We start from the raw sequence: 27,379 nt of genomic DNA, 5'->3' as shown, positions 1-27,379 counted from the left end.
ATAGTACTTAGTACCGTGCTTGGGTTGGAGGTTGAGAAGACGAAAGAAGATATTTGTTGACATTGGACTAATCTCCACACTCCACTTTAAAATCTCGTCCTTTATCTAAACCTTGGTTTTCTAATAAATGTGCTAAGGCTGTTCAAGAGAAGAATGTTGCATATCGTAATTGCCTTGTTTCTAATTTTTCAGTTTCATTTTCTACCTACACCAAAGCTCGCAACAATTGTAAAGCAGTTATTAATCAGTCCAAACTAGAGTTTGAACAGGCTAAAAGTAGAAAACTTGCTTCTTGCCCTAATGGTAGCCGAGCATTCTGGTCTCATGCCAAAGCTATTGGCCACAACTTTTGTCCATCTCTGCTGCCGCCTCTGTCCAAACCAGATGGTTCTGTTGTCACTTAAGCCAAGGATAAAGCTGACCTGCTAGCATACCATTTTTCTTCCAACTCATGTATTAATGATCTTGGTAAAACACCTCCCACCATTCCCAACATGCTCCATTCAATGCCTCCTGTGGTCTTCCGTCAAACGGATGTTCGAAGGATTTTGACGAATCTTAATGCTAACAAAGCTCCAGGTCCCAATGGTATTTCTCCACTTGTTCTCAAAACCTGTGCTCCTGAACTTACTCCTATTCGTTGCCACCTTTTTTTCACTTTCTTATTTCAAAGGTGTTTTTCCTTCTGCTTGGAAATTTGCTCATATCCAGCCAGTTCCTAAAAAGGGTGACAAATCCCTCCCATCCAATTACTTCTACTCTCTAAAGTAATGGAGAAATCAATTAAATGCCAACTCTTAAACTACCTAAAAACCTTCCGTCTGATCAACGATCGCCAGTATGGATTCCGTCAGTGTCGATCCACTGGTGATATTCTGGCTTATGTTACCCATTTATGGACTAATTCAATGGAAAGGTTTGGTGAAACACGAGTAGTTGCTCTTGACATCTCAAAGGCTTTCGATTGTGTTTGGCATAAAGGTCTTCTAAACAAGCTTCCATCTTATGGTTTGCCAACTGTTTTTAGTAATTGGTTATCCAGTTTTCTCTCTGATCGCTCACTGAGGGTGATGGTAGATGGCTCTCTGTCTTCTAACTTCTCCAATAATGCCGGTGTCTCCAAGGTTCAGTTCTTTCCCCCACTCTTTTCCTCTTGTATATTAATGACCTTCTTCCACTGACTGGAAATCTTAACCATAGTTTTGCCGATGATGGCACATTGCATTCCACTTTCCATTTTGAGAAACCTTGCCCTGCTCAACCAGCCTCAACTTCTCGAAAATCTTCTACCAATTCCTTAAATTCCGATCTTCAGGTAATTCTCCAGTGGGGCAAAGACAACTTAGTTGATTTCAACCCTTCTAAAACTGTCTTGTCTTATATCTCGCAAAAAGGATTCTTCTGCTCCTATGCTTATCTTTAGTGACACTCCGATTTCTAGGCAAAATGATATATCTCTTTTGGGGATTACCCTGACTTCTAATCTCTCTCTTGGCACAAGCACATTACAAATATTGCTTCCTCTGCATTTAAAAAACTTGGTTTTCTCTTTCGCTCTCGGCGTTACTTTTCCAAACAGCTGCTCACTCTGTATAAATCGCAAATCCGCCCTGCCATGGAATATTGTTCCCACATCTGGGGTGGTGCCCCCAAAACCTCTCTCAGGCTTCTTGATTCCATTCAGAAGAGGGCAGTTAGGTTAATTAAAGATTCATCTCTAACAGTGTCTCTCCACTCGCTGTCTCATGGACGTACTGTTTCTGCTGCATGCCTCTTCTACAGATACTTCCATGGGCACTGTTCTTCTGAATTGGCTTCTATAATTCCCGCTCTCTCTTTCAAAATAGTCCGAACACGTGCCGCCACCAGCCAACATCCATTTACTGTCCAACTTCAAACTCACAGAACCAACTTTTCATCTTCCTCGTTGCTAATGCTATGTAATGCATTAATGCTATATGCTACTTACTTTCTAAATTCTTAATTAAATAGAAAAATATGCCAACCTAAGTGATTTGGACCTACTAGTTACTTATTTACAACTTAAAACAGCAATTACTATTATAATATGCTATGCTACAAGTTACCAATTACGAGATACAAAAATTTAACCATGTGATGGTTAAACAAATCCACTTCACATGAACATGTGAAGTGGATTTGTTGAACAATACTTCCGAAGAGAATAGGTATGCAGGGGAAATGGGATAATAAAGCGATATAAAATTTGGTAGACCTGTTTCTGAGTATAGCCTGGAAAGCCCTGCAACTCTGAAAAGGATCAGACTATGAATTAGAGTCAGACTTAAAACTTACCAAGAGCTAAAAAAAAAAAAAAAAAAAAAAAAATGTTGAAAATTTGGGTATTAACACTTTTGCCAGTGCCTTTTCTGATGAACTTTCTAACCTGGGATAGAAAACTATGGGATTAAGTCAAACTGGATTTAGGAGAGCAGAACCATTTTTTGGCTTTCTTCTCACTATGGTCAAACTAGTCAGCTGCAACCTAAGGTTGCTTGACAAAAATATCCAGTTTTTCTTTCATCAAATTGGAAGAAAATGGTTCTAAAGTCATGTAATTTTCTCTCCAAGTAGATCAAAATCCAAATAGTGCACATGTACATCATGACACAGTGAATGTGTTAATTTGACCTCTGTTTCTGAGTAATGCTTGTATATGTCGAAAATATACTTTCATCTGCATATACTATAATAGAGCCAATATAAAATTTCAAGAAAATCTGTTTAATGGGAGTCAAGTTGACACACTGAAACTAATGTGCTTCATTTGTAAACGCATCTAAAAATGGAATTAATTAAATTGGAACAAACCACATTTTTAAACTTACTGAAAAATAAGGGAAAGGCTGAGAAAATAGTATACTTGACTGTAATAAATTAAGCATTTGATCATCTTATGTGATTTTTGAACTGTGTAATGAAATCAAATAAAGGATGATAAAAGGCACTTCACATTATGTGTTGATTTAATACAATTTATTGCCAGCGAGTTACAGAGGAAACATACAAGAAATAACTGTATTAAAATTAAAATTATATTGTTTTGCAAACTCTGAAATTCTTGGTTTGCCAATGACAGTAATATTTTTTGATAAACATTTTATAGAATATTTTTAAATATTTAATATTATAATTTTCTAAAAAACCTCATAAACCTACAAGTTTTAAAAGAATACTACTGCCCTCTGATGAATAATCATAAATATACTAAATATTTAATCATATTAACAAACCTGATCAATCATTTCTCTGTTTACACAATTCAGAAGTGATGCCAAAAAACCTTCTAATAACAATTTATTAGCAGTATTTGCATTAGTACCAGATTCCTCTTCAGTTTCTATAAAACCAGAAACAGAGAATGTAGTTTTGCCACTTTATAATTATACTTTATTGTGATCAAATGTAACTTTGCAAGTAACTAAAATGAAAATGCAAACAATATATTCAATCCCATATTACAAAAATAAATAAAATAAAATTTTTATTTCACAAAAACAAGTAAATTAATTAGCAGTGTTACATAAAAAAATATATATAAAAATACAGGAAGATATTTACTCAACATAAAATACATTGAAATCTCATGTTTAGTGAACATTTTTTCTGTTCTCAGACAAAGTGCCAAAATAAACAATGCATTATTATTTTTTTTTTTTGTATTTAGCAAATTTTAATTTAGTAAATAATCTAATTTTATTTACTAAATGAAACCACCATTAATTTCAGGAGGCAGTTAACAGGTAAGCCAATATCTTATTTACTTAAGTGTTATAAAAATATTAATACCTTTATATTAACCTTGTATAAAACTTATATATTATAGATAATTGGATGTTTGTAGTGATCCATAATTAAAAATTAATTGTAAAAATTTGTTTTTCATGAGACCACACTTGGCTGTACCATTAGTACACTAAGTATATAATTAGGTAATGGTCCCAAAACATTACCTAATTATATAGTACATTTACTTAATAGGACAAAATAAACTTTAAAAATCCATGTGGTATGAGAGTGGTTATTCAGAGAGAAAAATTTCATGAAAAATTACCATGCAATGTTATTTCCTAATTATATTCATGTTCTCTCTGCCAGACAGTATTGCAGCATAATCTTTGCTGCATGCAGGGCTGATTCAAGAGTATATTGCATCCCAAGGCCACACTGACTGATGGCACCCCCCTCCCGCATCGGTGGGAGGGGACATTTTCATTTTTTAGAATAATTAATTTTACTAATTTGAGCCAAGGTTTAGGGGGCACTGGAACCCCCTAGGCCAGTACCTACTTGGCCTTATCCTACAGCCAACCCTGGCTGTATGATATCACATATCAAGCATGTACCAAATGCACTGATGTTTGCAGCAGAGTTGTAACATCAGACACAAAGCATGACTGAGGCAGCCATGCTTTCTGTGTGCAGGAGTAAATTTTTTTACCACCCTTTTCTTTATTGTTTATTGCATTCCTTGTTCAATATGGCTACAAAGAGGAAGAAGCTGACAATCGTGCTGACAATATTATTCATGAAGTGGGAGAGAAAAAAATCCAAATGTCATCAGCAACAGAGATGGCATACTTGATCTTACAATAGGATTTTTATGTAGCATAATGAAAAACAGTTTTTCTAAGTGCAGAATCAAAAAGCAGAGATGGAGCAATTACGAGGATTACATTCTACAAAATTAGCAGTCATTGGAACAATGATCAAAAATAAACACATCATATATATTTCCACTGCCACTAATTAATTTAGAAAATTAGCTTGCTATCACTGATTATGTAAATAATTTACTCCCGTTGAAACAATTTCTTGATTCAATTTTGCATAAACTTCCATTTAGTGAAAACCCTGATTTAGTATAATTATGCCCAGGAAGTAAAGATCCAAACCCTCCACAAACTACACAAATATCAGGAAATAAAATTTGATTAAAAATGATTTAGGTTACATATTTCATTAGTTTTCTAAATAACCACCAAGGACATTTAACTTACTTATCATAACTAGGGACCAATTTTTGTCACCTGGCCATAAAAGTTTACTTTCTGAACTTAACCAATTTGTAACTTCAATTTTCACTTCTATGCCATCATCAAACTTTTTTCCAGGTACATTAGATTTAAGTCATTAAATTCAGATATTCTAGGGATAGCAGAGACATGGTGTCACTCAGACATAAGCGATGCTGAATTTGAGTAGAGGGGTTATGCTCTTAGTTAAGAAGCATATTAAGTTGACAAGGTGACAAGGTCAAATAATAACAACAACAGAACAGTTTAGTTATGTTGTTGTTATTATTTGGTTTTTAGGAGCATTAGCAACTAAGGCCATATTGCTCCGAGGATATGCGGTGGTCATTCCCTGACCTTTCTGCATCCTCCATATTTGGTGGTCATGGGCTTGAACCCCGGTCTAATCAAGAAGCATGTGCAATGCACTGCCGCTCCTGCCCACCTGGTTACGGAGGCGCCAAGTAACAGTTTGGAGTGACATAAGCAGCAGGAAAACAAAATTGAGAGTAGGAGTGGGTTATGGGCCTAATGACTATGATGACTAAACCAAACAGCTATACAGAGAAATAGAGTGGGCCAGTAAATCAGAATGTCTTATAATGGGAGATTTGAACTTTCCAGATGTTGACTTGAATTTGTGGGTTGGTCACTCACACACTAGAAAGGCTTTTATAGATTTCTTGGATGACTGTTTTCTATAGCAGCATGTTAGGCAACAAGATGAAGCAATACTTGTGATCTAGTTATCAGCAGTGATTCTACATGAATTATGAATTTTATGGTAAAAGACTCAATGGTAGCAGCAATCACAGTGTACTAATGTGGAATTTAATTAAAGACATAACCACTGTCAAAGGTAAAGGCTTTTGAAAGGGTGACTACAGTGGTCTTAGACAGCTTTTAAATTCTATGCAGTGGGATCAACTGATGATGTTATTAACAGCAAATTCTAAATGGGAAGAATTCAGGAAAGTGATTATAGAAGCTACTAGACTTTTCATACCAATAAAGAAATAATGTTCAAGGTTTAGACCTAAATGGATGTTAGATGAACTATTGAGACAAGTGGCAGAGAAGAAAAGGGCAATGAATGCATATAAATTATCAGATAATTCAGAAGCCTATGGCAAATACAAATTGGTGTTTAATCAAGTCACAAAGGAGGTTAGGCAAGCTAAGGCAGGTTATGAGAAGTCTCAGGCAAAGAATACAAAGAAAAGCAGCAAAGTCTTCTATGCTTATATTAACAGTAGAAGGAATGGATCGAATCACATTGGGCCACTTGATGTCAGTGGGCAAACTGTTGATAATCCTGCTCTGGCTGTTGACAAATCGAATAAGTATTTTGCATCGATATTCATGCATGATGTATTCTTTAGGGGGGGGAAGAGGTACCAGAAGTTTATCAAACTCCAATGGGGAGCTAAATAGGGCTTGCTTTTTGGCATTATATGTCACTACTACTACTATTACTACAACATGATTCTTCAATTGCAACAAAAATGGCAGTAACCACCAGCAACAAAGTTTGGGCTATGCAGCAAGTGAATGAAGGTTTTCAGCAAAACTGCATTACCACACTTTTTGTTTTGAATGGCCCACCATAGTTGATAACAGAATGGTTGCAGGGTAGATGTTCAGGGGTTTGCCTTCAACCAGGTGGTGGTCGACTGTTGGAGCAGGCTTCCATCCATTGTTGTGTAAGTGGATGGTTTTAATAAATTCAAGGACAAACTAGGTAAATTATTGGAGGGTAGGGATGGGAGAACTATGTAGTTTTTTTTTTTCTCTCTCTCTTTTTGTTTGGCTGATGCTAAAGCTTGTTTTCTGGCATAATATGCCACTACTACTATTACTACAACATGCTTCTTCATTTGCAACAAAAATGGTGGTAACCACCAATTTTATTATTATTATTATCCATATGATGCAAGGAAGCCTGAGGCTTATTCTGCACCAGGAAAAAAAAAAGTTCCCGAAACCCTGTGAGAGAGAGAGAGAGAGAGAGAGAGAGAGAGTCAAAAGTAGAAAGGAATCACCAAGAAAGAAAAGAATGATGATATACAGCTCAGGACATGTGTCTACATTTATGGCTGTTCCTTAAAACATAAATGAAACCAGCAAAATACCTTTCCTGTCCCAGAAAACAGCAGCCAATTTTCTTGCCAAAATTGCTCAAGGTGAGCATATGTGATTAGTCTCAGGGTGTGATGGCTAACCCAGGTCATGTCATTATTCTACCTAACAAAGTACCACTCTCCTTTGTGTAATGCTGAAAAAACATTAATATGCTTACCATTTATTTCACTCTGTGAGCACTGGATAACATTTTCCATACCCACTTGGCACACCAGTTTGGATACTGATTTTCAATTTCATAAAGCAATGACCATGAGATACTGGGTAAACTGGTATGAAGATTGGATATTCTCCTCCTGTCCTTTCTAATTGTTTCATGAATTCTCTGAATAAGACCACCATCAATGATGGATTACTTGTGGATTAATTCAAGACTTGAAGAATCTGCAAGGCTTTAGAGGGTAAATTTCTATCAGCATGGCCCACACTTGTAGGTAGAAGGAATTTGTTTTGTAGAGACGGGATACACTTAAACAAAGGTGGTGCAAAAGTTTTTGCCAGTATTATTGAGGATACCTTAAAGGTTCAGGGAAACTGCTAGTTAGGGGGGATGTGGGTAATACTGACACGCGTTTATCTGATAATATTGGTCAATGTAACTCTTGCACATACCTTAAGAGTTCTTATCTGTTACCCCAACTGGACGTATTATCTAGATGTTTTGGGGGCAAAGACGTTTCACGTGAGCGGGTAGCTAATATCAGGGAAGAGAGCCTAAAAAACTTCAAGGGTTGTGTTACGGTTGTTAAATATACAAGAACAATAAATCTTAATTGTTTATACAGTAACGTTAGAAGTGTCGTCAATAAAATGAGCGAATTCGAACTGCTGGTTAAAACAAGTAACGCGGACATAATAGGGCTTACAGAGACGTGGTGCCACCCGGAAATTGGGGATAATGAGTTTCAGTACGGCTTGTATAATGTATTTAGGAAGGATAGGGTAGATAGAAGGGGTGGTGGAGTAATGCGTCTTATCAGAAGCAGCCTGAGTGCGACAATAGCTTTCCCGGATTCAGACATTTCACATGCTAGTATAGAGTCTGTATGGTGTGAGACAGCTGGAAACAAAGGTATAATGCGAGTAGGAGTAATCTACAGACCAGGTGATTGTGAAGATTATGACGACAGCCTCTACATGCAAATGGAATGGGCAAGTAAGCATCAATGCCTTATTATGGGTGATTTCAATTTGCCTCTAATTGGGAGTAAATGGGAAGGAAACTCGACATGGGGAACAAAATTTTTAAATCAACTAGATGACTGTTATTTGTAGTCTTTTTATTACTAGTCCTTTCACTGAACCAGGACATCCAGAGAATCTAATGTTTTGACACCCAGCTGTCAAAATTTTATTCTTGCCACCAAATACACTATCACTTTTGCAACAGCTACACAAAGGTGTGATTGCTTTTAAAACCTATTATATCAGAAAAACATTCACTGGCTTGCAAACTAAAATGGAGAAGGATTCAAGGTTTATAAGCCAAAGTTGGAAAAATGATAACATTACTGACTGCCTGGTCAACATAAAGAAACAATTATCCATCAAAAGTTTCTTAGTCTCTTCAACGCCAGGCGCTAGTAATCAATGGAATGCTTAGTTGATCATTATATATTGTTTGACAATTTCAATAAATTACAATAAATTATATTTGACTTTAAATTTTTTTTGTTTTTATTAGAAATTACACATATTTAGATCTGTATTTCACTATACTTAAATATAATACATAAATAGACTCAAATTTAGGCTAGTTTTCCTAGTTTTAAATTTCATATTCTAGACATTTCTTGGGAACCGAATGTTCGTGAATAGTGAGGGAATTAAGTAATATGTTGTGTAGATAGTACTTCTCTTTATGCTGTGTGCTAATCGAAATGGAAGGGCAGTTTGATTAAAAGATATAACACCCTAATTATTTCAAGAAATAACTATTGTATGGTTGTGACTGCTGTGCTACTGGGTTGATAAAGCAGTTGTTCTTCTTTTGAATTTATTCAAAAGAAGAACGCCGACCGGGCTAGCCGAGTGGGTAAAGTACCTACCCGGCAACCCAAAGGTCGCGGGTTCGATTCCCGCCTCGGGCTTGGATCAAAGTACTGCAAAAAACCTTGGGAGGTGCAATATGGCCACAGAAGCCGATGCGCCAACAACTACCAAATCAAAAAAAAAAAAAAAAAAAAAAAAAGAAGAACAACTGTGCCCGAAACTAATAAGCTGTAAGTATTATCATCTTAAGAGTTACAAACTCTAACGATAAATTTTGAATTTATTCAAAAGAAGAACAACAAAAAAGTCTATTAAGGAATGTGTTAAATGCTGAGTGATCTGATCAGTCTTGAAAATCTCCATAGTTATTGAAGCCATCTTGTCTTCCTCAGTACACCATTTTATTGCATCATTATTTCTTCTAGATAAGATGCTACTTCCTGGATTTCAAACATTAATATCTCTTACCTCAACTGTGGTAAGATTATCAATAATGTTCTAGTGCCTCTTGGTGTTTTCACATATTTTACAATTATTATGACCACTGTTTTTCTTAAATGAATCAAACGGACCATTTATTAATTAAGCATCATATACAAAGGGAAAATAGCCAAGATGAATCACTGAACCGTGACACAGATGATGATAAATTCATGCATTAGCAGTGCTGGGAGAATGATTCAGTGTTAATTTACTAGAATTAGCAGTGATGGTTAACTGGAATCACTGGTTCATTTAAGTATGGTTTCAGGGGATTTCGTGAGTTGATTGGTAGAGGATTAACAGCAACCTAATTTCTATAAGGTAAAAGAAAAAAGCAAGGTAAGGGAAAGCAAAAGAGGAACAAATTCACTGCAGATTTCACAAATTCACTGCAAGTGTCCTTATTCTAGAATTGGCTGTGGTTCTGAAAAAACACTACAGAGAATTTCCTTGTGGATGACTCAAAAGTACAGAATGTTCACAAACTAAACTAATTCAGAAGGGGCAGATCTCCGTTGTGTCAACAATACTGGTATGAACAGTTAAAGAAATAATTCGATGAACAACAACATATTTTTGAGATATCATAATTGTAGTAAAAGGTCTATTTGTGCCCGAAACTAATAAGCTGTAAGTATTATCATCTTAAGAGTTACAAACTCTAACGATAAAACACGCATAAAGTTACATTAATGCTTGTAAGTTAGAAATATAGAGCAGAACATTCAACTGTATCTTGCACTGCTGGACTTTATGGATCGGATTTATCAGACAGTTTAAATGATTACGAGTAAACTTTTTGATTCTGTAGATTTGGCTAGAGATGGAGAAGCCTCAAGTTTTCATTTATCTCACCTAGAAACAACACACCCAGATTCACAGTCTTAGTTCCAAATATTCAGAAGTTGAGGGAAGGCTGTATTTGTTGGAAAAATCGTGTAATGTGCTCAAGTTGATGGCTCATATTTTAACTCAATGGAACATTTAGACAAAACTAACAGAGATATAAATGAATAGGAGCTTAGTCAACTGAGTGAACAAATTAGAGCATGCTAACTTTCATCTGGACAGCAGACGGGCAAATAATTCCAGTAATGGACAAGCAAATCAAAATTTAAAGATTCAGGTGACATAATCAAAATGCCTTCACAAATGAAGTCTTGTATCATTCTATATAGTTTCCGGCACCCCCCCCCCATACTTCTCCTTCAACCCATGCACGGTACTAAGTACTATAGGTTTTGATACCTTTCGTGTTTGGGGTTTTCATAAAAAAAAAAAAAAAAAATGATGCTGATCTGTGCGTTGAAGAAAGTGAACTATTGCAAGAACTTAACAGCCAAATTTTGCTTGATCTCAGATTTAGCGAAGAGGAATTCAGTTGGGACTCTGTTGTATATTTTTCGAGGATAAACAGACATGAAAAATGTACAGAGTCCCGACTTAAATGGACGTAAATGGATTTTGTAAGTATCCCTGAAAATTAAGAATCTCACTGCGAAATCATGTCATATCTCTTTGATGATGAAGTCGCATAAAAGTGATTTTATTTAGTAACTTGTTACTGCTATCAACAAGGATATGGTCATAGTGCAGAACATTGTCACAGTAAACAGATTACTTGTTTACATTGTGCACTTTTAGGTCCCTCTTATTATGAGTGCAACATGAAGAAAGAAAAATTTAGTTGTGTTAACTGTGTTAGGAGCAAGTGTCCAATATCTCATTCAATAAGAAGTACAAATTGTCCTGTGTATGCTAAAGCAATACAGTATTCAAAATTACAAACAGAGAATACTTCATCCTTTGATTGTGTTGATGCTTCCCTCTAGAGTAGCCTTTCTCAACCTTTTTACCCCGGAGGAACCCTGGAAATAGTTTTCAGGTCTCAGCGAACCCTTACATAAAAATTATTATATCTACAGCTTATGGTACGTTAACGTGATCAGTAAGTTGGAGATATAATAATCCAATAATAATACTGGATATAATATTTTTCTAATATAATATTTAATATAATGTTATATATTATAATATAATATTTTTCTGTGAATCTGTTTATTTTGGCAAATTTATTAGCCTACTCTTTTTGTGTGGTTCCCCTTCCCCACAAAGGATATTAACTCTAATGAAAGTCAGTAGTGTAGGTAGAGGAAATTCAGTTTTCCTTTTTTATAATTTCACTTGAATTTAGGCCTATATGTGCATAAAAATACAGTAAACCCCTGCTATTCACTGGGGTTACGTTCCTGAGAAATGTTGCGAATACCGAAAACGCGAATACTGAGCTATGGCTTCCATAGTAATAAAGGGGTTCCATTCCAAAGTATGAAATATATAAGAAAAACTAGTCTAAAATTTTGTCTATATATGTATTTTATGTACCTTCATAATATGACTGTACATAGACAGTACATAGTAAAATGCAAGCATATGGCATCGAAATGAAAATAAGAAACAATTTAATATTTCTTAAAAATTTCAAACAAATCTTTCAAACCAGCGCCTTTGCTAGCAAAAAAACTTATCCAGCCAGTGCTATCACCAGTTATCGCTAAAGTGTTGATAAAGGAGTTTTGCCTTTTCACAAATGATGAGTGAACTTAATGGAATTTTATTTTGAGTTCGGTCTTCTATCCACAGATTTAAAGCCTTTTCCATTTTTTCTAATTTAACATCACAAGTTACAGAGCAAATTTTTGAAGCAATTAGCACGTTTTAACGGACACTACGGCAGATTTTTTCTTCGAATTTTTTGATCGTACCGTTGACTCGTTGATTTTATAATGTTTTGCCACTGAAGAGACTTTCACCATTAGAAATTTTGTCTAATAACTCAATTTTATTCACTAATGTCATCACCTTCTTTGATATTTTCACATTTCCCTTGTTATTCGTAGCCATATTTTTTGTATGGGTTAGAAAGAACTTGTCCACAATAAAGTCACTTTCTTCCGTTAACACACTCGAAAAAGTCTGTTTTACACTGCAAAATGGTAGATTTATCACTTTTGTAAGCATATCAATTTATAAATTGATATGCTTACAAAATTTATAAATTTATCAATTTATAAAATGATAAATTTATTCAATTTATAAGCATATAAATTAAAAGCAAACAACCAAACCTTCCATGACAAGCACATAACACATACTGAACAAGGATTAGCGAGAAACATCCACGCTCACGATTTTGTCACCCACCACACACTGAACGCTGTTTTGACCGGGAAAGATAATTTTAGCCACGTTCATGTTTTTTTATGGCGGAAAATATTCACAGCGTTTTAAAATTCACATTTTTTTAGGTTTCACTTTATATTAAATCAGCAATCGCGAATAGCGGGGGTTTATTGTATAGGCTTATAGGCCTATATATGCATAAAAAGTGTTATTTTTGAAACTAAAAAAAAAAAAAAAAAAAAAAAGAAATTCACTCTTTAATGTGAAACCTGTGCTTGTTTTCTGCTGCACTCAATTCTGGGTCAAACTTGAGATAAGCACAAACGGATTTCATCTTCAACTGAAATGATATGATTTCTGTCCTTGCTCTTGATGCTTGTTAAACAAGAAAAAGCTTGCTCACACAAGTTGAAAATTGCAGCAAAATGTTCATTGCTTTCCTATGAATGGCAAGATAACTCTTTTTTCAAAGAAATCCAGTACTTATCTAGGCTCAAATCAGTAAATCTCATCTTGAGTGTACGATCTGACTATAGCTCACGAGGTTCTCAGGCTGACCACAAGACTCAGAGCAGTCATACACTTGTGTTGAAAGGGATGGAAAATACTGTTCAATTCTGTTTTGCAGTCCTTCCAGGTGGTTTTCAATGAGACTTGAGACTTGCTGATATCCTTCCTCACTCTCAAGCCCAAACAGCAGAGGAAACATTTCAAGATTTCCTTTTGTAACATGATTTTTCCAAAGATTCAGTTTCTTTTTAAATCCAAGAATCTTGTTGCTTGAAATCAAAACATTTTCTCCAGGGCCTTGCAGAGACTTATTCAACTGGTTCATGTGATGAAAAATGTCTGCTAAGTAGGCTAGTTTCTGCAGCCATTCTTCATCTTCAAAGCACTCAGCAAAATCTGGCCTACCATTTTCCTGAAAGTACTCCTGCAATTCACCTTTCAGCTCAAACACCCTGTTGAGAACTCTTCCTCTGCTAAGCCACCAGATTTCTGTATGTAGCAGAGGATTTAAGTGTTCTTTATCCAGGTTTTCAGTTTTTTAAACACTCTCGAGTGAACTGGTCTTTGTTTAATAAAGTTAACCATTTTTGCAGCATCATCCAGAACTTTTTTTCAATTCATCTCCAAGAATTTTTGACACCAGCACTTCTCTGTGAAGAAAGCAGTGTGTTGTGACAACGTCAGGATTTTCTTTTTTTACACAAGAGGCAAAATCTCTCATGGAGCCAACCATCGATGGGGTACCATCAGCACAGATGCCAACACAGTTCCTCCAAGACAGACCTTTTGTTTTCAGATATGAAGAGAAAACATTTAATATATCTTGGCCTTTGCTTGTTTAAAAAACAAACAAGCTTTTTTTTTTTTAAAAAAACAACAAACAAGAAAAAAAAAAAAAAAAGAAATTTAGCTTTTAATTTGGCTGTCAGTGTGCATTTAAAATATTTAAAAAACCATTTTAAATAACTGCCATCTAATTTGCAGAGTCAGTTGTTATATTTAGCATCATTAAGCCAATGATCACAAAAGTTTCAAAGAAAGGAGGTTGAAGAGTTCTGAGTGATTGGTGCAAATTCACATAATATCTTTCTCTGATCTGTAAATGATCCCGCAACAAATTTTCAATAAAAAAAATTGCTGACATCAGAATAATAAAATTACAAATAGTTTTGTCAAACTGTGTAAAAAAATGCAACGAATGGTAAAAATTAATAATAGAAAAAAAAATAAAATAAATCTACAGCAATGAGCAACATATGTTAGTATCACAAACTATACGTTTGACAATCACCGATGTCATGGATCATTCATAATTGGTGAATGTTCCATTATGCAAACTTATGAAATCTGGAATAATAGAATAATAAATTAACTTGCATGGAATAATAGAATCACTTATTACAGAATTACTACAAAGTTGGTACTGCATTGTGCACATAAAGCAAATCAATGCATACTTCTGTGTTCAGAGGCATACATTCATTGTTCATTGAGTGCAAAAGGGAAAAAAAAAAAAAGTTCAGACAAGAAAAATAACTTTTTGAGCTTCATATTTTATCTTACTTCATATTATATCTTTCTCTGATCTGTAAATGATCCTTCAACAAATTTTCATTAAAAAAAATTTATTGACACCAAAGTAACAAAATTACAAATCATTCTGTCAAATTCCAACAAAACGCAAAGAATAGTAAAATAAATAAATCTACAGCAATGAGTAACATATATTAGTATCAAAACTGGAGGTTTGACAATTGCCGATGTCACGTATCAATCATAATTTTGTGAATGGTCTTTCATGCAAACTAATAAAAACTTAAATAATAAATTTACTTGCATCTTCAGCCTTTCTGTCACTGGTAATGGGGAAATATTTTTGTGCTCTGCGAAACTTGAAAATGTAGAATCACAGAATAGTACATGATGCTTGATAAGAGCTGCAGAACTTTCTTTCTCTGCCATTAAAGCAAAGAATTATTTGGCTGAATTATTTTGTTTCGTTTCCCAAGTTACGCCTTCAAGTAACTTTGTGACAAATTTCCACACCACAAACAAAAAAAAAACAGAATGGATACACATAAAAATGTTATAAAATGTAATATTCATGGCCAGCAACAAAGTCTGGGGCCCATTAGCTTAGAAACCTCAATAGACAAGGGTACAATGCTGCTGTGAAAATGACAAATGAATCTCAAAATGGGTGAAATCTGAAAGGTTTTTTTTTTTTTTTTTTTTGGAAAAAAAAAAAAAACCCTTCTCATTTCACCCATCCACTCGCTCCAAATGTTTGTCTAGTTCTGCTTTGAATCAATTTAAGCTATCAACTTTTACAATGACAGATGGAAGTTTGTTCCAGCAATCAACCAGCCGCTGGCTAAAGGCAAACCTCTACACATTTATCCTACAACTGCATTTCCTCAATTTGAATTAATGCCCTCTCAGGTGATTATTCTGAGCAAAGGAAGAATCTGATCAGCATTGAGCATGCTCAAACCATTCAAGGCTTTATACACCTCAATCAGATCACCTCGCAGGTGCCTAGTCTCCAGACACTGTAACTTGCAAAACTTAAGCCTTTCTTTGTAAGAGCAATCCTTTGTTCCATTCACTACTCTTGTTGCCCTTCTCTGTACTTGTTACATGCTTCTTAAAATAAGACTACCAGACCTGAACACAGTACTCAAGGTGTGGCCTGACCATTGCCTTATACAAGGGGATAATTACCTCCTTATCTCAGTTAGGAAAATTCCTGTATATCATTGAACAAGACACCATGAGCTATCTCAAACTTCATATCTGCCTGAACAATTACCCCCAGGTCTTTTTCATTCTCTACCACTGTCAGTGTAATACCACACAGTTGAAACGTTACTCTGGGGTTACTGCTTCCCATATGCAGTGCTTTACATTTGTCAATGTTAAACTTCAGTTGCCACCTCTCAGCCCATCTGCTCAACTTTTCTAGATCCTGTTGCAGCAGCGTACTGTTATCAGTGTCATTAACAACCCTGCCAACCTTTGTATCATCTGCAAACTTGGACATTAAGCCTGATATACCATCATCAATATCATTAATAAATACAGAAAACAACAATGGACCTAATACTGAACCCTGGGTACTCCACTAATAACATTAGTCCACCAAGAGCAGTGTCCACTGATTACCACTCTCTGTCTTCTCCCACTCAACCATCCCTTTATCCATAGCAGCAATTTGCCTCCAATGCCACACTGCTCCAATTTGTGCAGCAGTTTTCTATGAGCAACAGTATCAAATGCCTTTATAAGATCCAAATATATGATATCAAAATTATTCTTTGCACCCAGTTCCTTTGTGACCACATCATAGTATCCAATCAAATTGGTCAGACAAGACTTCTCTTAACAAACCCATGCTGTGTTCGAGCTATAATCGAAGTTTTGTCTAGATGATCTTGCAATGCATCTTTAACCCATAGTGACTCCATTATTTTACCCAGAACAGAATTTAAACTAACTGGTCTGTAATTACTCATGTCACCCTTCGATCCTCCTTTGTGAATTGGGGACACATTTGCACATCTCCAGTCTGTGGGGACCTCCCCTGAGTCCAAGGATGCTCTCATAATTATGGCTAAGGCTTTGTTCCTTTTTTTATTCCTTTGCCACCTCCTTTAATATAACTGGATAGATCCCATCCACCTCAGGTGCCTTTCTTATGTTTATCTTCAACAATTTCTCTGCCACTTTGCTAACTCATCTGGATGATTGGAAACTCATCTCCAATCATCTAAGGTCCAGTGCCGATGTTCTTTTGCCCAGTTGAGCCGTAAAGTTGTGTTGTGGTGTTAGCAATGGGACTCTGGTGGGTCAGCGGCTGCCATAACCTATTATTATTATTGTTGTTATTATTTAGTTTTTAGGAGCATTAGCAACTAAGGCCTGATTGTTTTGGTGGAGGCGTGTCTGGCACCTGCCTTGTTGAAGTCAGCGGTGATTTGTGCCACTATCACTCTCCGGTTAGCTAAAACAATATGAGACAGATCGACAGCCACGCCCATCCACCATCTTTCTCTGCCCACAGCACTGTCCACAAAAAGAAGTTATTCTGGAAATGGCGTATTCCTGATACACTCTTGATACTCTTGATTTCGAACAGGAATAGTTCAATTTCTGTACTACCACCACTGCGATACAGTGACCCATGCGTCGCGCACCCACTATCATCCCTCTTTCAAGTCGGTTAACTCACAACATTTATCCATACTGACATCGAATTATGGTCTATGTGAATGCAGTGTACCTATATACCTGCCAAGCGGTGAGTTCATCCACTAGCGAGAGGGGTGACAGCGTCGTATTGCCCAGGAACCAGGTATCCCAAGAATTCTGTCCTTTCAGTGTATAGTATCATTATAGTATGTCAACTTTAAATTTTACATTTTTATACTCTTCCTTAACCCAGCAATGGTGCATGGTATGCACCAAATAAAAAAAAACAAAAAAAAAAACAACCAACTTGAACAATTAAAATAGCTATCAGAGTGATGTAAATAAGAATTCTTCAGTATATTTTGACTTTTGAACTGCACCCCTGATTTTGTTGGAATTTGAGAAGTATATCTGTAAAAAAATTAGATATGAGTTTGAGGCATTCTATGTAAGCCCATACACCAGTTTGTGTAACAACAGACCTAAGATCTTTTATTTTGTTGAGAATGCTATGTGTTTGAAGTAAAATTGAACCTTTCAGGTTGAAAAATTACTTCTAGAGAGACAAAGATGTCAAATATTAATTTATTTCTGATTTTAATTTCATATCTTACTTTTCACTATTTCATTTTGAAGAGTGTTAGCTGGATTATAATTTTCTAGTGGATAACATAATTCAGGTCACAAGGTTTTGGTCGAATGTTGTTAGTGGACTTACATTCTGTGCAGCATTAGTAGAGGCATTTGATGCAAGAAAGCAAGCTTATGCAGCATCAGCCAAAAAAAAAAAAAAAAAAACCACTTCCACTTCACCCCTCTGTTCGTTCAAAATACCTGTCCAGCTGAGCCTTAAACTTATTTAGGCTATCAACCTCCACCACAAGGGATGGAAGTCTGTTCCACCAACCAACCACCTGCTGGCTAAAGGCAAATTTCCGTACGTCTATCCTACATCTGTCTTTCCTCAATTTGAATTTATGCCCTCTCAGGCGATTTTTCTGAGCTAGAGGAAGAATCCCATCAGCATTGAGCATGCTTAAACCATTCAAGGCTTTATACACCTCTATCAGATCACCTCGCTGGTGCCTAGTCTCCAGACACTGTAATTTGCAAAACTTAAGCCTTTCTTCGTAAGAGCACCCCTTTGTTCCATTCACTAGTCTTGTTGCCCTTCTCTGTACTCATTCCAGCAGCTCTACATCCTTCTTGAAATGAGGCCTCCAGACCTGTATACAGTACTCTAGGTGTGGCCTGACCATTGCCTTATACAATGGAATAATCACCTCCTTATCCCTGCTGGAAAAATTCCTGTATATCATGTATTCAAGGGAATTTTTATTTTAATAAGTCTTCTTGCCACTTTTTAATGCCAGTATTCAGCTAGCAGAATTTGATATGCCAAATACAGTAGTCACCAATGGGATGCTGATATGACACAAAATTTCCAAACATACATTGCATGTACATGCAGCCATCATTATTGTCCACAATACTAAAAAAATAAAATAGTAAATCTTTATAATTACACCAGCATACTATATTATCAATTTCATCTGCAGATTTATTGCCAACTTCTATTTGTGATCTGATTTGCATATATTATGTGCTTGATTGTGGAAATCCAATGCAGGAAAATGACAGAAACAAATTTGGCCCCCAAATTCTTTAATTTTTTCAAAAAATTCTTTAAATTAAAAAATAAATAAAAATAATAATAATAAGCGCACTTATTAAAAACTTATTACAAGACTTTTAAAATTTTTTAAAATATATATTTTTTCAATATATGCTTAAAAGACATTCCACGAATGTAACTACCAGCTGTTGTGATGATTTTTAATCCTGGTGTTATGTTAATTTATAAAAAAATAAATTAATTAAAACAATAATAAAAAATTACACACATTTTTAAGAAGTTCTCAATTTTAAATCATTTATTACCTTTATTCCAAACATTTTCATTGTGGAGAGCACATATGCAGCAAGTGGTATGACTTTTAGGTGGCAGACATGTACATGCTTCAAAAATACATGTTTTTACTTCATCACCAACCATTAATTGAAACTGATTAAATCTATCTTTCCTTTTGACACTCCTTTCTAGATATCCATCAAATATTCATAGAATATCAGACAGTTCTTTAAAGGAATCCCATGCAAGTGCAGGTTTTTCAAGGATGTCCAATGTTGTATCCTGTCCAATGTTGTATCTTTCCAATGCTGCTGGCAATGACAGCAAGCTGTCTTTAATTGTAACTTTTTATTTATTTTTAATGATGATTTGATTTTTTCCCCCCTAATTGATGTGATTCCCATTTGATGTGATTCCCATTTGAGGAGAGGTCATCAAATGGGAATCACATCAAATGGGATTAGCTTGGAATCACGTTGATTACTGCCATCTGCAGCAATCAAAAATGGCATATTTTTCTGAACCATCACTATCTTTTCTTCCCTCTTTGTGCATTTTCACTACTGTTTTTTTTTTTTTTTTTTTTTTTTTTTGTTCTTCCACAAAGACACTTTTTTTGCTATTTCACCATCAAAAAACAATTATGAAACAACAAGTGTACTTAATTATCACAATATGCAGGAAGATTACGTTAATTCAATAACATTCTGCACATGTGATGACAGCATCATCATCATCACTGTGAAGTGCTACATCTATTTTTGCATTTCTTTTTATGCACTGCACTGTATGTTATCCTTATGCTTATTTGCTTTCCTGATTACATCACATTTGCAAACCTGTTACCTATTGCAGATCTTGAATATATGTTTTCTGAAATTTCATGTTTAGACAACGTAGAAGTTAGTGCAAATGCATCATATTAGTAAGCAGCTAAACTCTGAATTAGCAAAAATATGCAAAGGTAGCATTGTTTAAGTTATATCTCATATTGTGAATACCTTCACAACGAGTTTCCATGATACTGCACTACTTATTAAGTAACAACAGTCTTCTCCTTTGGTGAAGCGTTACTTATTCAAAGTAGTGCAGTATCATGGCAACTCGTTGTGAAGGTATTCATAATATGAGATATAACTTAAATGATGCCACCTTTGCATATTTTTGCTAATTCTGAGTTTAGCATACTAATATGATGCATTTGCACTAACTTGTACGTTGTCTAAATCTCTCACAGCCTGAGGCTAAAGCCCTTAACGTATTTCATATATTTATTTTTATTGTGGACAGATGAGACAGCCAATTTTATGGTAAAAGATTATACTAAAACAAGGCAGAACAGGCTTTATATATAGCTGATCCTAAAAAGTAAAAGATTATTCAGTACTATAAACTGCACATTAAAATAAATTCATTCAATATTCAGAGGCAAATGTATGCTGAATCTCTAGTTTCGGCTAATAAAAGTCACATTATCTTGGATTCAACTGAAACACAATCAAAAGTAATGATGATACAGTTCATATTGACTATAATATTATATCTTGAGAAACAAAACTAAGATGCCCAGTACAGTTTAAAGCAATGGAACTTAAGACTAATTTTTCTGGTTAACTATCATACCTTCTATTTCCTGCATAAGAGTTTCTGTAAGGTCTTTTTCATCCTGTTTACTGCCAAATTCACTTTTGGTGTCACTTTCATCCAATTTTTCTTCAACATCAACAAGTTCATCTTCTATCTCCAATTTACTAAGGTCTAAACATATGCATATGTATAAGAGAAAATTAAATATCACGCCATATAAATCCAATTTAAAAAGGTTTTAATTTATAGTCTTCATTAGCAAGGATGGTAAAACTATGGAACAAACTGTTAGAAGAACAAATTAAGTCATATAAGGTAGCTTCCAAAAATCTCTGTAACAGATGCAAAAAAGTGGCACTGTAACAGGTAGCATTGGACTGCTGTGAACAATGAGACACGTATCCATAACATACAGATAATGGAACTGTACAGTTGCCATTAGGATTCAAAATTAGCAGCCAAACATTAAATTTTCCAGATACTGCGGATATCAGCAATGGTAATGGTATACCACACCATTCTCAGTGTGGTATACCAAAGGTGGCTTATATCTGTAAACGTAACATAGCAAGAATCTGAGGATGTTACAATCAGTAAGGAGAGGTAGATGGAGGTACTTATCTTAAGAGGCAAATTGCTTCTTATAGACAGTCAAGCTGTTGTCTATACAGCAGCAACTATCCAAGCACTATACTGTAGTGCTTCCGCATGTGTTACATGCTTTCACACTGTGCAATTCTTATCACTTTCTGTGGGCAAAAGCCCATTGTTTCAAAGAGGTTACACTTCAGAACACTTCAAACATTCAAAACATTTCTGAAATGTTTTGAATGGCTGTGAATATTCATGGAGTGTGTTTAGTTGTTGAAGGTTGGTATTTTCAACACAGTTGTTTTAATGGTTTCTTAGTACTACCAGATTCAAAATATGGTTACTGCTTGATCTTCAATTAAAGAGTTTTAACATTAGATTTTTATACAGCCACTCCCTGACTAAGGATTGCATTTGTAAGGATTGCATTGCACGGAACTCTACGTAAGTCGGAATTCCCCAAAATGTTTATGCAGCACTCACAACTATGCACGCTGAATTTGATTGAAGCAAAAAAGAAATGTTTGACGAACATGTAAATAGAATTATTTATTCAATTTTATCTCATGTGCAGGAAAAATTACAAAGTGTACAAAATTACAAAAATTTCAAAATTATAAAATTAAAAAAGAGAGAGGAGACAGACATACCGTCAGCAAGTTTTACCTTTCGAGCATCATTGCCAGAATTAACTCTCCAGCTGATAAGCACGGCGCTGCAGAAGCTGAGGGCTGTGAAGATTTAGAAGGGGTTTTTTCCAATACATCACAAAATTTCTCTGCAGCTGCAGGATCAGCACTGGCGACATTACCGCATGTTTTGGAAACCAGCGTGATGCTGGAACCTATTAAAACACCCATTGCTTGCCACAAACTTGGCTTGGGGTTTTTGCTGTACTTATCCTTAATATTTTCATAAATACTTCTTGCTTTTGCTTGAATGGCTACTGGACTCAGGGGCACTTGCTTCTTAATCTGATTTTCCATCTTCAATATAGCACCTGAACGCTTTTTTGTGATCGCTGTTAATCTTAAATGCCTTGATCCTTCAACATGTCTTTTATACGCGCATTGTCCCGTAAAATAGAATTCACTGTTGAAGAAGTGATATCTAATTCCGTGCAATAGATACAAACTTTGTCCCGCTTTACTTCTTAATTAATCAACTTCATTTCTAAATCAATTTTGTTACATTTCCTAGCCCTGCCAGCACTTGCACATTCCATTGGTCCCTTTCCCTTCACCATTGTAATAAGAAAATAGGAATGAAGAGAAGATTCTGAAAATTTATGTATTTTATATGATTGAAAATTTCAGTAAGGGGGAACTCATTTCACCATAATACCGTAATGTAAAAACTCACAATTCCAGTTATTGGTATTATCGCAAATGCAATAAGATAGTTTACTACCAGTTTATAATAGATTGCACTAACAGAAAAGCCCAATAAACCAAAACATGCAAATTGTTTTTAGTGTTTTATGGTAGTGACCTCCAGAAATGTGTTTTAGAAAAATATCACAAAGGAGTTCAAAATTGATTCTTATAATGGAAGATGTTACCCAAGGGGATCACATCTAGTCAGTATGGGCCTGGCACACCCAGGGTCCTGAGATGGGTATCGTCATTCTTCTCTTTCTTGGTAATTCCCTTCTACTTCAGTCTCTCTCTCTCTCTCTCTCTCTCTCTCTCTCTCTGTCAGGGTAATTAAAATTTTTTTTTTTTTTGGCTAGTGCAGCAAAAGCCTCAGGCTTCCTTGCACCACCATATGGCTAATAATAATAATAATATGATGATGACGATGAAAGTGCAGGGCAATTTCCATTATAAAAATGATCTTTTTAGAAAGATAAATAGCTTAGTTATATTGCAAAAATTTCAACTTCTGAGGTCTTGGAACAAATTACCAAAAAAAAACAAAAAAAAACCCCAATGTGTTAGTGGGTTCACATTACGGTATTTTCACAATACCTCCCTTTATTCCTATGGAAAGCAAAATACATTTCCACAATTTTTTTAAGTTTGCATTGGCCTGCAAAAATTTACATAAAGTCAAATTTCTGTAAGTCGAGGAGTGCCTGTAATTCATTAAACACTTTGTTCTTAAAACTAGTAATATATTATATTCATTAGAATCCAATGGTAATGTGCATTTGTTATTTTTGTAATTTAATAATGCAATCTGATTTAGATGCTAGCCACTAGCCTTATTTTCAAGTTGAGTTTTGTTGTTGTGTTCTTGGGAATTTCTGGTACATCAATAACTCAAGCTTTTATTTAATATTAACATCAGAAGTTATTAAAGAAGGAAAATGCCAGAAGTTTATCAAATTGTAACAGGGTGCTTAATGATTTTGTAATAACTGAGAACAAAGTGGAGGAGAAATTGTTCAAGTTAAACATAAGAAAGGCACCTGGGGTGGATGGGATCTATCCAGTTATATTTAAAGAGGCAGCAAAGGAAGTAAGCAAACCCTTAGCCATAATTATGAGAGCTACCTTGGACTCAGAGGAGGTACCTATGGACTGGAGATGTGCAAATGTATCCCCAATTCACAAAGGGGGATTCAAGGGTGACACAAGTAATTACAGAGTTAAGTTAAACTAACACCAGTCAGTTTAACTTCTGTTCCGGGTAAAATAATGGAGTCACTGGTTAAAGACGCATTGCAGGATCATCTGGACAAGACTGCAGCAATAATTCAGCCACAGCATGAGTGTGTTAAGGTAAAGTCTTGTCTGACAAATTTGATTGGACATTATGATGTGGTTACAAAGGAACTGGATGCAAAAAATAATTTTGATATCGTATACTTGGATTTCAGGAAAGTTTTTGACATTGTTGCGCATGGAAGACTACTGTACAAATTGGAGCACAATGGTATTAAGGGTAAGTTGCGACAATGGATAAAAGGGTAGTTGAGTGGGAGAAGACAGAGGGTGGTAATCAATAGATGCTGCTCTTTGTGGATTAATGTTATTAGTGGAGCCCCACAGGGTTCGGTGTTGGGTCCACTTTTGTTTTGTATATTTATCAATGATATTGATGAAGGTATACGGGCTTAGTGTCGAAGTTTGCAGATGATACAAAGGTTGGAAGGTTGTTAATGACAGTATGCTACTGCAACAGGATCTAGAAAATTTGGCTGAGAAATGGGCTGAGAAATAGCAACTGAAGTTAACTTTGATAAATACAAAGTACTGTAATTGGGTAGCAGTAACCCAAGAGAATGTACCAACTCTGTGTACTACACTCAGGAAGGTGGAGAATGAAAAAGACCTGGGGGTAATTGTGCTGTCTGATATGAAGTTTTCTGAGCAATGCAGACAGGCTGCAAGAGCAGGTCATGGGGTTTTTGTCAATGATATGCAGGAATTTTGCTAGTAGGGAAAAGGAAGTGATTATCCCTTTGTATAAGGCAATGGTCAGGCCACGCCTTGAGTACTGCGTACAGGTCTGGAGGCCTCATTTTAGGAAGGATGTAGATTTGCTTGAGCATGTACAGAGGAGGGCAACGAAGGGATCCTCTTACCAAGAGAGGCTTAAGCTCTGCAAATTGCAGTGGCTGGAGACTAGGCACCTGCGAGGTGATCTGACTGAGGTATAAGGCCTCGAATGGGTTGTAATTAAGTGTATAAGACCTTGAATGGGTTGAGCACGCTGAATTCTGATGGGATTCTCCCACTTGCTCAGATTATGAACTTAAGGGGGCATAAATTAAAATCGAGGAAAGACAGTTGTAGAACAGATGTGCAGAAATTTGCCTTTAGCCAGTGGGTGGTTAATTGCTGGAACAAACTTCCATCTGTCATTGTGGAAGTTGATAGCCTAAATAAATTCAAGGAGGAACTGGACAAACGTTTAGAGGAAATGGTTGTGTGAATTTTTTTTTTGGCTGATGCTACATAAGCTCATATGCTTGCTAGTAGTAATGGAGGCATGTGATGCAAGAAGCATCACATGCTTCCATTACTGCTACTATTATTACTATTGCTATTAACTTATATGTTACAAACAAATCTATATATATTTATATTTATGCATAACATGCATAAATATAAATATACAGTTTATGCATATTATAATAAGAGAATATGAGAAAACAAACTAGGAAATAAAAGAAAATATTTATTATTTAACATCGAAATACTAATAGTCAGCTCACAAAACCACATTACTGACAATAATCACAGTTTAATAATATGAAAATCATCAATTAAAATTTGGAAAAAAAAAAAAAAAAATTATCATTATGCAAATTATAATAAAACATGCAAGTATAATAATCTTATTCTTCTTTGCATGTGTATCAATCACTTCATTTATTAATTTTTCTGAAAACTAATTCGCACCTTCTAAGCTTATCTTCATGCAATCTTGCAATATTACAGTACAGATTTAAAATGTATTGTTTATAGGCTGCGACCAAACTGTCTTGTCTTGTCTGCGGTATACAAAGGAAGAATTAGCCACAAGTAAACACTTGCTGAGAGAGAAAAAAAAAAACCCCCACAGATAAAAGGAATATGAAAACCATAAAGTGATGCCGACAATTGAATTAATGGCTGAAGCAGACTCCCCTGAATAGCTGAGGGACACTATAATTACAATAGCATTTGTCAGAAATCAATTCAGGCAAACCCATTTGTGGCCTGCAATCTTGTTTGCGAATATACAAACAAAGAATTAGTTGGAAGTAGACTGTTTGTGTGTAACATTATCAAGCCATGGTTTGTGTGAAAACAAAGGGAACCTCTAAACCATAAAACAAAAATGCAGACATTTGAAATAGTGGCTTTCAATTACAATTTGTGCAGCCGGAAATATTGCCCATTTAATTATTTTGAAAATTTCGTGTCTTTTGAATTTTAGTGATTTATTTTCATGGTGTACCATCTAACGAGTACCACACTTAGTTGTGATTTTTCGTGTTGTTTATTTGACATAAATTTATTGAATTAGTGTTTTATAAAATAAAAATTAGTATTTATCACCAGAGTGAAAAATACTAATTCTGCAGTTTTATAAGATTGCATCTTATAAAACTGCAGAAATCATTGCAAAAACTGGTAGTGCTTATACAGTTGCTGAGACTGTTATACAACCTGTAATTTTGACAATGATGCATCAAAATCTTTCCAGTATCCTAAAAGAATTGTCATTGAGCAACGATTCAATTTGAAAACGAATCGATGAGATGTCAGTTAAAATTGAAGGGCAGCTAACTGACAAACTAAAAACAAGAAAATTTTCTATTCAGATTGATGAATCCACAATCTGACAATAAGATGTCATTAGAAGGGCCTCATTGTCTTACTAACAATAAGGCACTTCTAAGGGCATGTGTTCATTATTTTGATGATGACTGTAAATTGCAAGAAGAGACGTTGTTTGTAAAATTTATGGAAACCAACTGTATTGGAGCATCGTCTGCGCATGTAGCACAGTGGTATCGGCATTGTCCTCCCAGGTGGAAAAGGCCTAGGTTCGAATTATGTCAACGACGTGAGGAACTTTAATGGGCTTTTATCACTCAGTGGCTGAGTTGGCCAGTCTCAGGCATAAAGAACATAGTTTCCCCACATCAAGAAACTGGAGGTTTTTCGTCCAGCAAAACAGGCAAATCGACAAGAGAACACACACAATTTACACAGACACAAACACGGGTGATCCTAATTACATCATGGTTTTATGTTTAACCCCATGAATTTTCATATATATATATATATACAGTTGGACCTCTCTTTAACAT

General features: G+C 35.3%; 1 protein-coding gene across 5 annotated transcripts in view; it reads right to left on the bottom strand.

Annotated features, from left to right (window-relative positions):
- Positions 1-27,379, bottom strand: part of Upf2 (UPF2 regulator of nonsense mediated mRNA decay) — a 695,457-nt gene that overhangs the window by 376,224 nt on the left and 291,854 nt on the right. For all 5 annotated transcript variants that reach the window (XR_016547840.1, XR_016547841.1, XM_090387842.1 and 2 more), the window contains exons 19-20: positions 21,073-21,207; positions 3,255-3,361 (exon numbers count right to left, since the gene is read on the bottom strand). Coding sequence is in view for 3 of the 5 variants with exons in the window: in XM_090387842.1 (XP_090243968.1) it covers positions 3,255-3,361; positions 21,073-21,207 (242 nt within the window). In the remaining 2 variants the exon portion in view is untranslated. The remainder of the gene's footprint in view (positions 1-3,254; positions 3,362-21,072; positions 21,208-27,379) is intronic.

This window comes from Mastigoproctus giganteus, chromosome 13, assembly GCF_048544385.1.
Source record: "Mastigoproctus giganteus isolate SK-2022 chromosome 13, ASM4854438v1, whole genome shotgun sequence".
NCBI classification, from domain to species: domain Eukaryota; kingdom Metazoa; phylum Arthropoda; class Arachnida; order Uropygi; family Thelyphonidae; genus Mastigoproctus; species Mastigoproctus giganteus.
This window is presented reverse-complemented; position numbering and strand designations above follow the sequence as displayed.